The following is a 12,705-nucleotide window of genomic DNA, read 5'->3' as shown; positions in this document are numbered from 1 at the left end:
CCACAATATCAGTTACCATGGAGACCTGGCTCCACAGCATCAGTTACCATGGAGACCTAGCTCCACAATATCAGTTACCATGGAGACCTAGCTCCGCAGGATCAGTTACCATGGAGATTGTAGTTCGGCCCTCTGATCTGATCTTCATATCTGGATGTAAACACGTCTCTTTCTGATGTAAACCTGCTGATTTATGATGTAAAGTTGGACATTTTAACCGTCTGAACTGTAACAAAAATTAAAAATCTAATGATTCTTGTTGTTTTTACAGTTTGATAAATGGTGCAGTTTGGGTGTTTTTTGTAAAGATAAAATACCTTTTAAACCCACTAGTAAATATGTAGGTTCACAGGATCAAACTCAGGATCAAACTCAGGATTAAATCACTTTCGCCTTCCAACAGACACTCAAAAATCCTTTGTCTCGTCTGATCCTTTCATTTGTCACCTGCTGTATATTTAAACTTGCAGATGGAGGCGCTGCAGCAGCTGACTGACTATAAGGTTTCAGAGAGAAGAGACTCCTGCAGATGCTGTCAGATCTGAACGTTCAGCTCTTAGCAGGAAGCTGAACGCATGGACACGTTTTACATACAACCACAAGTTTACATGCACTGTATAAAAAGACACATCACATGCTCACATTCAGACTTTTCAACTCATAATTCAGACTTTAAAACTCAGAATTTGGATTTTTTTTACTGGACTTTTTTTCCCCTTTTTTCTTTACCTCATAATATCAAATCTTATGTCAGATTTCTCACTTTTTTCACAATCTGGACTTTACAACTGATAAATGTGACTTTTTATAGAACACTTTGGACTTTCTATATCATCATGAGGCTTTATTAACTCGTATATTGGACTATTTCTGTCATATTCTGCACTTTTTAACTCATAATTTGAATTTTTATGTCATAATTTTTACATTTATCACTATTTTCTGAGCATTTAAAAACCAAACACTGGAGGAAACTGATTATTAAGAAAATAATGATGGATTAAAAGATGCAGATTTGCTTCTTACCTGCAGCAAACATTTGATTCTTTCTCCTGGAGCCACGATGACGGTGGTGAAGACTCCAGCCAGACATCCCGACAGGAAGATCTGAGTGTGTCTGAAGGAAACACGATAAAAGCTCGTTTAAATCACTTTTCTCTTTATATTCTAACTCAGAGCGACGCTACAATAAACAGGAGACGTGTTGGCGTCCCCTAACCCACGACTTCGACATGACGTGATAATTTCGCTCTAACTCAGAAATACGACTTTTTAACTCATACGCTGGAAGTCAAAATAATTTGGACATTTTATGTTTAATTTGGACTTTTTTTTTTAACATCATTTGGACTTTTATGTTGTAATCTGGACTTTTCATGTCCTCATTCAGACTTCATGGCTCGTAATTTAAACAGTTTAATCTGACATTTGACTTTTATGTCTCACAATTTGGACTTTTATGATAAAATCTGGTATTTTAATGGAATACTTTGGACGTTCACCTCATAATTCAGACTTTTTTAGCACCATTTGGACTTCATATGGGGAATGCTTTCTGTGATCGTTTGGACTCTTTCCGTGCAGGTCTCAGCTCAGTGCTGGTGAACAGATTCCGGGTCGGCCAGAGTCCTGCAGCCTCTGAGCTCCGGTCTGGACTCTAAATATCCTTCACATGTACAGTAGATGTGCAGCAGCAGCAGCAGCAGTAACCCGAGCGGAGGCCGAGGGGGGACGTGGTCCCAACACGCCAATGGCAACCCGGTTATATTTAGAACCGAGTTTTCCAGGTATTACAACGACGACAACAACAACAAGGCGGGTCTGTGGGACGGCTTTAGCTGCTGTCCTGGTGTCTGTGTGAGGACCGAGTCCTGCTGGAGGAGATTTAAGGACGTCTGAGGGTTAAAATCAGGTTCAGACAGCAGTAGATACAAACCTGTTGTTTTGTCTTATTATCACAGTTACAGTAAATATATTATTATAATTTTATATCAGTTCACAGTAAATATGAATCCAGTATTATATCTGGTTATATCTTTATGTCAAGCACGTCATACATTGTGCAAAAAAACCCATAAAAAGTCAAAAAGGTTCCTTGCAAACATGTTAAATCCTCATTTCTTCTCATCAGTCTGACTCTTAACTAAAAATGTGGTTGTTTTTTATCTCCTTGGTTTGATTTTTTGTCATAATTCTGATTTTTTTGTGAATTTTAAACTCATAATTGGGACCTTTAATCTCTTTTAATCATGTATGAGATGTTTCATCTGATCATCTGGACCTTTAAACTCATTATTTGGTGTTTTGAACTCATAAGTTGTGGTTTTTAACTCACAACTTGGATATTTTCTATTATTACATGGACTTTTAAATCATAATGCAAACTTCTTAACTCATAATTAAGACGTAAAATTAGAAATTGAACTTTTTTTAATCAAATAAATTGGATTTTTATGCCATAATTATGCAATAATTTTGACTGTTAATCTCAAAGGGTTGAGGTTTAGATCACAAGTTTGACTTTTTCCCTTCTGATTCTTTTCTTTCAACATTCTGACTTTTTAACCCATAATTTTGACTTTTATGATATAATTTGTACTTTTCATCTCAAGAGTTGAAGTTCTATGTCGGAAATGTCGACTTTCTAGCTCATGATTGGGACATTTTCTGTCTTGTTTGGGACTTTTTAACTCTTAAGTTGGACTTTGATGCCACAGTTTGGAGCTTTGTGTCATAATTTGTGTGCTTTTGTCTCACATATTGGACCTTTGGACTGGTGTGGATTTCCCTATCCACCATCTCCCTATTTGGATGTTTTAACATAACTTGAACTGTTCATCACCAGAGGTTTGACTTTCATGTGATGCTTTGGAGTTGTTCACCCATAATCTAGACTTTTTAGTGTTACTGACGTCAGCGGTTTTCCAGGATCCGTCTGCTGCAGCTGTTTCCCCAAACCGAAGCCGAAGAAGCTGATGGCCATCATGGGAGCGACGCCGGCCAGAGGAGCGCCCATCCCCTTATAGAGACCCAGGATGCCCTGCAGACAGAGAAACACCATCTACGGTTAGAGATCCACAACCAGGAGTTTCCCTCACCGCTTGTAAAGACCGCGTGTTCTTCTGGTTCCGTCCACCAGCTTCTGGTCCATCTCTGACTCCTCTGGACAGAACCGCTGCAGTTCAACTAAACTTGTCGTCTTTCTGACTCAGACTTGTTTCTTCATCAGTCCACAGGTTCTGGATGGTTCCAGTCAGGACTTTGGGGAGACCAGTCTAGAACCTTCATTCCAGCCTGATGGAACCATTTCTTCACCACTTTGATGTGTGTTTGGGCTCATTGTCTGGTTGGAACATCCAACTGTGTCCAAGATCAACCTTCTGCTGATGGTTTCAGGTTCTCCTGAACAACGTGGAGGTGATCCTCCTTCTTCATGGTTCCATTGACTTTGTGTAAAGCTCCAGGTCCACTGGCAGCAGAACAGAACCAGAGCATGATGCTGCCACCTCCATGCTTGATGGTAGGTTTGGTGTTCTTGGGGTTAAAGGCCTCACCTTCTGTCTGTCTGTGTTTCTGTTTGTTTCTGTGTGTTTCTGTGTGTTTCTGTGAGTTTACCTCCTTAGAAACGGTCTTTCTGAAGCAGTCGTACGTCCCCGTGTACAGAGCATACTGAGCAGCTTTGGGTTGCGTCTGCAGTCTCACCTGAAACACAGTTTGAATTAAAACCGATTAAAGTCAGACGTCCAGCTGAGCGCTGAGCTGAGGATGAATCTGAAGGAGGAGGAGGAGGAGGAGGAGGAGGAGTAAAACCTGCTGCTGCCTGATAACAGAGTGACGGTTAGAGAAGATCACATGTTGTCCCTGAGATAAAACCACCATCTAAGGCTCATTCTGCCATTTATTAACCCCGACAGACACTGAAGTAGATTAAAAACAACACTTTGTCTCTGATAAGACATGACCAACGACTTTGTCGTTCATAATTCAGACTATTTTGATCGTTTAACGTCATAAAAACTCATAAATTCCACCTTTTATTTCCTAATTCTGACTTTTTAATTGAATAATCTCAATTTTTTAGCTCAAAATTTTTAATTTTCACGTGATTATTTAGACTTTTTATCTCATAATCTTTACTTTAACTCATAATTTCTGCCTTTTACGATTTCATGATCATGACCTGATTATAGGTTTGGACATTTTAACTCACTGATTTTTACTCTTGAACTTGTAATTCAGACTTTTCTGTCTTAATTCAGAGTTTTTCATATGGTATATGAAATCAGACGTTTGACCTTTTATTTCGTGACCACTTTTTTAACTCGTAAATTTGCCTTTTTTGTGTGATTATTTCGACTTTTTGTCTTGTAATCTGGACTTTAATTCAAAACTGTCGCCTGTTCTGTCATGATTATTAATTTCTAATTAATAATTCAGCCTTTGTGTCATAACTCAGACTTGGACATTTTATCTTATACATTTTTTACCTTTTATTGTATAATTTCAATATTAGAACAGAATTACCCACTTATGAGCCAATGTCAGTGTTTTATCTTCTAATTTTGACCTCTGATCTCAGAATTCTTTGGTTTTACCCGATAATCAGAACATACCAACGTGTTCATTTTACTTTTGAGTCATAAATTTTACTTTTCATCTCATCATTTGGACATTTTATCAAGTAATTGTTGTTTTTTATCTCGTGATTTTTACTTTATAACTTTGAACTGAGACTATTTCTGTTTAAATTTGGATTTTTTTTTATCTTCTACTTTGAACTTTTGGGATTTGAATTCTGATTTTAAGTCATAAATGTGACTTTTTATAGTAATGTAGACTTTTTATTTAGCAGTGTGGACATTTCAACGGATCACTTTGACATATTAAATCATAACAACACATGATTTACTTCCAATAAGCAGGTTTCTGCTCTTGCTGAGCCTTCCTACAGCCTGCTCCTGTCTCCTGTCGGCCTCTGTGACTTTTTAAGCTGATTTCTCAATAATCCCTGCAGCTCCTCTACGTTACTGATTCACGGGAACCTTAAGGGAACCTCCAGAGAACCTTTAGAGAACGCAGAGCCGCAGAAACTTTGCTGCTCAGTGGACCCAGACTTGTGTGTCCGTGTGTGTCCGTGTGTGTCCGTGTGTCCGTGTGTGTCCGTGTGTCCGTGTGTGTCCGTCACCTTGATGGTGTCCAGCGGGTGTCCTGCCAGCAGCAGACACGCGCCTCCGAAGCCTCCGGCCACGAAGTTCTTGAGCGGAGACACTCGGACGTTCTCCCCCATCCTGCAGCCGCATGACCGGCCTCAGAGCCGGCAGCAGTCCGCTTCAGCTGCCAGAGGGCAGCGCTCGGTCCGCGGGGAAGACACCGCCTGATGTCCGGGGAAACAACCGGAGAGGGACCGAGACACCGACCGGTCTGACTGACTGTCTGACTGTCTGTCTAACTTTCTGACTGTTCTTCTGTCCACACCTACTGACTGTAAACCGGAAACAGCGACATCCGTTGGTTGTGCAGCTAAAACACAGGATCGATCAAACTGTCAGCAGATAAATAATAATCATATATTTATTATAGTCACGCGCTTTGTGAAGACATTTAAATCTAAACCTGAATTCTTTTTTTTCTTTAATTTACTTCATATATTTGAACTTTTATGTCACAATTCTACGTTTTTTTGTCAGCTTGTGAGTAGGACTAGTGGCATCATTTTGATATTAAAATGGATAAAAGTGACCTTTTATGTCTTAACTCTGATTTTTAACTTAAAACATTTGACCTCTAAGTCACACGTTGGGTATTTTAATATCAGCGTTTTGATTCTAAGCTCATAAATTCGACTTTTAAGGTCAAAATCTTGACTTTTAACTCATACATTTGACCTTAATGTCACAACTTCTGATATTTAATATCATCATCTTGACGTCAAACTCAGAGCGTCAGTAAAACTACAAAAGTCTAAATTATGGGAGACCAACTCCAAACCATCACATTAAAGTCAAACCTCTGGTGATAAACAGGTCAAGTTATGTTAAAATGTCCAAAGAACCAGATGTAATAGTCCAAAAGTCAGAATGTAGACTTTTAAATCTTTTAAATAAATGTGACTTTTTGTGTCATACATTTTCACCTTTAATCTTTTCTCTCTTTTTTTTTTGCACTTTTATGCCAGATGTATACTTGTTTTTGTTGTTTCTGTTGTTTTTTTAGTTTTGTTTTTGTTTTTGTTTTTGGACCTCGTAAATATTATTATTATTTTAATCTCACAAATTTGAACTGTATCCTATGAGTCGGGCTTCTATTTATGTCTTAATATGAATTCTTCACCCATAAATTTGACCTTACTATCGTATATTTTAACCTTTTATCCGTTTTAAAACTGTTTTTTTGAACCTCATCATTTATATATTTCTAATCTCACATGTTGGAATTTTATCCTATGAGGTATGCTTCTGTTTATTTTCATTCTTAGCCTGCATATTTGACCTTTGTGTCAGATATTTTCACCATTTATCTTTAAAAAAAAAATAAAAATTTTATTTGCACTTTTATGCAAAAGTTTGAACTTTTTTTAACCCCATAATTTCTTTCTTTTTTTTATCCCATAAGTTGGAATTTTATCTCATGAGTTTCATTTATTTCCTTATTTTGATTCTTAACTCATGTAATAAAATCAATTTAGCTTTAACCTGTAACTTTAAAGCTTTAAAGCTTTGATTCATACTGTTTAGATTATATTTGCTTCATAGTTTTAATCATGACTTTGAGTTCATTATCTTTAATCTTGTAAATTTGACATTTTAGCTGATAGTTTTTCTTTTTTCATGACTCAAGACTCGTTTATTGTCATATCCTCCCAGCCTCAGTGCAAAAATAGAAATAAATATACATAAATAACTAAAATTACAACAGAGAAATATAAGTTAAAAGTGTTGTTTTGATTCTGTAACTCTGGACTCTGTCACAACACTGATCTTCTAAGTTTATTGATTGTTGGGTGTTCCATTTGCTTTACTTTCATTATTTATGTGTTTGTATACATGTGTATATATATATACTTAAAGTATACATGCTTCTTTGTAAATTTCCCCCAATAAAAAATATTCTTTTCTGAAATGATTCTATTCTAACACTTATTTTTAACTTATTTTTTCTTTTTCTTTTATTGGAACTGGAGGCTGATCCAAAACACATCTCACTGCACATTGCACCGTGTATAAATGTGTCTGTGACAAATAAAGCTGATCTTGAATCTTGTTTTATTTCTAATTTTGACATTTCATTTGATAATTTTTACTTTTTCACTCGTAATTTAGACGTGATGTTAAAGTTTTCACATTTGATCTCATAATTTGCACATTTTAAATCAGAATTTTTATTCTCTTTTTCAAAGTTTACTTTTTGTTTTGTTTGTTTTTCCCGTTAATTAAAAAAAACAAAAAAAACAAACGGAAGCGGGGTCGCGCACATTCTACGTCATCACCAGGCGTCCTAGCGGGAATTTGACAGTTTGGAAACTGGAGTTTGAATTCAGAAAAGCGGATTTTTCTCACCGACCTGTTGGTTAAACCCGGTGTTGGTTTTTCTGCGGACTGGTGAGTGAGTGTTGACATCTTAACTAACAGCTGATTAACCACACAGACTCCGGTTAACTAACCAGACTAGTTAGCGCGACTGGTTAGCATTAGCCGCTGAAGCTAACCCGACGCTTCACCGTTAACGTGCAGCTCGGAGCTTCCGCGTCCGTTTGTTTGGTTGATATTCGGCTCGGTGTGTCTTTTCCCTTTAAAGCCACATTAATAACGATGTCATGTGTGACTGACCTGCTTCCGTCTGTGTGTTTGTGAGGCGGTGGTTCATCATGTCGAGCAGAAAGCGGCCGTCCAACCCTCAGAGCGCCTCTCAGCCCAGAGTAAGTCTGTCCAGCATCCAGCATCACTTCAGTCCTTCAGCCTGATCAAGATTCATTACTGTGGCAGTGTTGGACCGACCACCCACTTTATAATGTGCGAAAGTGGATTTTAGACAGATAAGAAGGCGTAAACTCCTCCAGACCACATGAGACCAGGTCCAGATCAAAAACACATTAAAACCTGGTCTGGATGAATCCCAGAGAACCTGAAAAGAACAGATTTATTTTGAAACCTCCTATTTTATTTGTTTAAACACATTTCTATCCTGACCAGGTCCGAGTCAAAGACCTCTGCACCTGGATCTGTGACATCGGGTCTGGATTATCAGTCGAGGATTTGTGTAAAGACCACGTCAGACCAGGTCCAGATTAAAAAAACACAACATTTAGATGATAAATATTCCAGCTTTCGAAGTTCTGGAACTTTTATTTTGTTATTAGTTACTATAACACATACAAATCCTGACCAGGGCTCCGTCAAAAACCACTTCTAGTCGCAAAATCTGTTCTGCAGACGGTTTAAAACACAGTTTGAGAGTTTAATAAACTCCTCTAGACCACGTCAGGTCATCAGAAACCACCAGATCTGGACCAAGTCTTCTCTGAAGTTGTTCTAGATGTGGCTTTGACCTCCATCGCTGTCATATCAGTGACTTAATACATGTAGGAATGCAGCTAATTATTGTTTTCGCTGTCCAGTAAACTGTTATTTATGTTCTGGACGGATCGATTTGTCTCTAAAATGTTGGAAAAGTCGGAGAAGTGTTGATCAGTTTTGTCCAGAGATGTTCAGTTTACTGTCGCAGAGGAAAGAAGCCAGAAAACATCCACATATAAGAAGCTGGAATCTCAGAATTCAGACTGTTTTTTCTTAGAAAGTGACACAAACTGATTAACCGATGATGAGAACAGCTGCAGATGAGCTCAACCGTTGATAACTGATGAATCGCTGCAGCTCCAGTTCTGGACCACGCGCTAAAGATCTGACTTTGGGAATCACTGAAGCTGGCGTTTCTCTTTCAGAGGCAAACCGGCGGCTCGGCGGCTCAGGAGGAGGACGACGACGTGGCCTTCACCCAGCCGAGCACGTCTCAGGTCCAGAGAGGCCTGGAGAAGGTCACGGAGGCTCAGGTGGACCAGAAGGTAGCAGAGATGTTCACACGGCGCCGCCACAAACCCGCCTTTTCTTGTCTTTGATGCACCTGTGTGTGTCCAACAGAGCGCTGAGGTGGTGCAGTACTTCCTGCTGAAGGACCAGAAGAAGGTTCCTGTCCGTCGAGCAGGTAAACCCACGGATCAGCACAGGTTCACCGAAGGAAAGCCTGCAGGATGTAAAGAGGGCTGTGAAAACCCCAAACCTCTAGTCAGTGAACAGCAGATGTCAGATGGATTTCAGTCTCTTGAACGTTCTTAACCTTCTGAACTGCAGCTCGTTCTGCTCCCGTCTCATCTGTCTTCCCTGTGTTCACGTTTCTCTGCAACATAACGGAACCAGAACAACACGAAGGAGGTCGACCCAGTTAGAACGATGGACACCAGAGAGACAAAGCTGAATTTCAGCATTAAACAACCAGGAAGCAGCACGTCTAGTGTCTTCAGACGTTACCAACACTGGAGCAAACAGCAGTGACTCCACATGCTGGAGATGTTTTGCTGTAATCAGCTGCTGTGCTCGTCTCCTCTCTGCTCTGTGGAAACGCTGCCTGCAGCTCATTTTACAGACGACTGTTGGCTGCAGTCTGGGCTGCACGTTGCATCGAAGACAAGCAGATGGTTTGTTTTTAATGAAATGTGAGGATTTTTAGCACATTTTAAGTAGTTTTCTCCACCGAAGCCAAAACTAAATCACGTTAAATAAGTTAAAAAGACGACTGGAAAGTTACAAAACTTAAAATTCTTCTGGTTTTTACGGTTCCTCACGCTGACAAGTGGTGTCCGTTCAACCTTCCAACGTAGGGATGTGCAGAAATAGACTTTTTAAACATGTGATTAAATTCCAAACAGCAGAAGATCACATTTATAAACCAGGCCACCATTTTTAATTTACAAAAACAAGAGTGTCACCTTCTCTCGTGGTTGGGAAACACCGACGTGTGTCTGCTCGTTGTCGTTCCAGATCTGGTGAAACATGTGGTGAAGGAGCACAGGAACATCTACCCAGAGATCATAAAGAGAGCAGCTCGGACCCTGGACCAGGTCTGTCCACGCCCACGGGATCACGTATGAGAACCATGACGTTATAATGACGGACTGATGCACCTTAACCATCTTTGACAGGTGTTCGGCCTCAAACTGGTTGAAATCGACCCCAAGAACCACATGTACATTCTGGTCAACAACCTGGAGACGAGTGGAGACGCTTCCCCGACCACGTGAGTGTCATCAACACACATCTGATAGACTTTAGCTTCATACTGGTCCAGGCCTGTAAAGTCCAGATTTATCAGGAGATAAACATTTTCAAGGCTGAAAACCACATTTGAGTTTGTTAAAAACTTCAACCGAATCAGTTTAACATCCATCCAGACGTCGCAATCTGAACACTAAATCTGTTCATGTGTTGTTTTAGTTTGTCAAAAATCATTAAAAAATGGTCCAAAATGACTCAGAGTTTGATTTAATGATCAACAACTGGTTTAAATTTATTCTAAACTTGTCGTAAATTTGTTCAAATGAATAAAAAATACAAAAAAATGTGGGCAAAAACTTGAAAATCGTCCAGAATCATTCAAAAGATGTCAAAAATTCCACGTAATTCATCCAAAAGACACAAAAATCGTCCAAGAAGCAAAAAAACCTTCTCCATAGTGACTCAAGACCTGCCCACAATTACAACAGCCTGTCTAGAATTATTCAGAACCTTAAAAAATAACCCAAACTGACTAAAAAAAATCCAAAATCACCTTAAAATTGTCCAGATTACTAATTAATCATCCAATGTTGGCAAAATACCTCCAGCTCATCCAGATTACCTAAAAAGTTTCCCAAAATGACAAGAAAATGTCCCAAATTAACCTAAATATTTAAAACATGACTCTGAATTTGACTTAATCATCAACAACTGGTTTAAATTGATCCTAAACTTGTCATAAAGTTGTTAAAATGATTAAAAATTACAAAATAAAGTGTCGACAACAAGTTGAAAATCATCCAAAATCATTCAGAACATGTAGGAAATGACTAAAAATCATAATCTGATCATTATAACCAGCTGGTAGCATCAGTATTATGGGATGTCTCATAGAGTCACAGAAACAATCACTGGTACCCTGGATGTGGTTCTGGTTCTGATCAGTCACCAGAGGAAACTTTACAAAGTGCATTCTGGGTAAACGTTCCAGGCTCATGTCAGCATGTGTGATGGTGGTTGGTCAGAACCAGTTCTAGACGATGGAAGGACCGTTTTACCTCCATTAAACTTTTCCAAAGTGACTAAAACGTGTCCAGAATTACTCAGAATTTAACTTCAATAACAAAAACCTGTTAAAAAAATTTAAAAAATCTTCAAAATCTGGTCGTGATTTGTTAAAAACGACCAAAAATCACAAAAAAAGTGCCTAAAAAACATGAAAACTGTCTAAAATCACTCAGAAATGATCCAGTTCATTGTCTCGTCAGCTGTGAGCGTTGGTATTATGGGATGGATCACAGTTTAAACAGTAAAAGTGCAGCAGGTTTGACCAACAGGCCTCAGAAACGGGTCCAAACCCAAACATTCAGTTCAAAGTGACAAAAAAAAAGATCCAACGTACCTGAAGCTTACCTCAGAACTTCTCCGATCCGTTTCATTCTGATTCCTGGGTGTCAGTTGTCCTATTAACTGGGCCGGTTCTGTCTCCTGCAGCCGCCCCACCGACCCAAAGAGAGGCCTGCTGTTCGTGATCCTCAGCGTGATCTTCATGAAGGGAGGCGTCGTCAGAGAAAGTGAGTCCAGAAGCCGTCGGCAGAACGTTTCCGTCTGATAAAAGCACTGTGGCCCAACGTCTGGTTCTGTTCTGCTCCGTAGACGTCGTCTGGAACACGCTGAAGAAGCTCCGCGTGGACCCCGGGTAGGACCGGACTCGCAGCAGGAACAGCGGCACTCGGGGAGTCCTGAGAGTTCACCTGGTTGAGTTCTGTTTGTCGTCCGCAGGGAGAAGCACGACGAGTTCGGAGACGTGAAGAAGGTGGTCACGGACGAGTTCGTGCGTCAGAGGTGGAGTTCATCGTCACGCTCAGTCGCTTTACATGAGTTCTGGTAACCGGGTCACAGCACCATCTGCAGCTGGAGCTAAAGCTTCACCTAAAACCCGCTGCTGGGTTTCGTTTTCTAAAAACATCCCCAAGTTCACACAGTTGATCCGAATCAGACGAGACAGAGTTTCACATTTACAACCGTCCAGCTGTGTGTCCTTTACTAACTAACGAGGTGGATGTCGTGGAACATGTGTTATGAATTAAAAATGGCCGATTCAGAGCTCTGAAGGCCGACGCTGGACAAAGTGCAGCAGCACCTTGGATGTGTTCTGCTGTTTAAAGTCGTTCAAAAATGGTCCAAAACTTCACATAAAGAACAAAACACCGTCTGAAATAGTTTCAAACCTGCCAGAAAAGACTCGGGACTGAACCCAAATGAGTGAAGACATAAAAATAAAAAAGTCCAGTCACTTGAAAACTGTCCAAACTGAGCGAAAAAAAAACCTTCAACTCGTCTGACTTGTTCTGGAAGTTTCCCAAAATGTCCCAAATGGTCCAAAATGACTCCGACTTTAGAACTGAATCCCGTTCGTACGACATCGAGCCTCCGAACC

At 39.7% G+C, this 12,705-nt stretch overlaps 2 protein-coding genes across 3 annotated transcripts in view; one reads left to right on the top strand and one right to left on the bottom strand.

The window, feature by feature from the left end:
* LOC103361541 (mitochondrial carnitine/acylcarnitine carrier protein-like) overlaps positions 1-7,488 on the bottom strand; it is a 12,516-nt gene extending 5,028 nt beyond the window's left edge. The window contains exons 1-5 of the mRNA XM_008287646.1: positions 7,479-7,488; positions 5,186-5,457; positions 3,616-3,702; positions 2,913-3,040; positions 1,027-1,117 (exon numbers count right to left, since the gene is read on the bottom strand). Coding sequence (XP_008285868.1) covers positions 1,027-1,117; positions 2,913-3,040; positions 3,616-3,702; positions 5,186-5,287 — 408 coding nt within the window. The 5' untranslated portion in view covers positions 5,288-5,457; positions 7,479-7,488. The remainder of the gene's footprint in view (positions 1-1,026; positions 1,118-2,912; positions 3,041-3,615; positions 3,703-5,185; positions 5,458-7,478) is intronic.
* Positions 7,483-12,705, top strand: part of ndnl2 (necdin-like 2) — a 6,945-nt gene continuing 1,722 nt past the window's right edge. Inside the window, exons 1-9 of one of the 2 annotated variants that reach the window (XM_008287636.1) lie at positions 7,483-7,598; positions 7,852-7,915; positions 8,939-9,058; positions 9,135-9,198; positions 10,032-10,111; positions 10,193-10,287; positions 11,760-11,839; positions 11,922-11,964; positions 12,048-12,110. In XM_008287636.1, the coding sequence (XP_008285858.1) occupies positions 7,865-7,915; positions 8,939-9,058; positions 9,135-9,198; positions 10,032-10,111; positions 10,193-10,287; positions 11,760-11,839; positions 11,922-11,964; positions 12,048-12,110 (596 nt within the window). In that variant the 5' untranslated portion in view covers positions 7,483-7,598; positions 7,852-7,864. Of the gene's footprint in view, positions 7,603-7,851; positions 7,916-8,938; positions 9,059-9,134; positions 9,199-10,031; positions 10,112-10,192; positions 10,288-11,759; positions 11,840-11,921; positions 11,965-12,047; positions 12,111-12,705 lie in introns of both variants that reach the window. The other variant, XM_008287637.1, reaches the window with a different exon arrangement.

This window comes from Stegastes partitus, unplaced genomic scaffold (assembly GCF_000690725.1).
Source record: "Stegastes partitus isolate 25-593 unplaced genomic scaffold, Stegastes_partitus-1.0.2 Scaffold510, whole genome shotgun sequence".
In the NCBI taxonomy this organism is placed as follows: domain Eukaryota; kingdom Metazoa; phylum Chordata; class Actinopteri; family Pomacentridae; genus Stegastes; species Stegastes partitus.
Note: the sequence above shows the minus strand (reverse complement) of the source record. Positions and strands in the feature narration are given on the sequence as shown.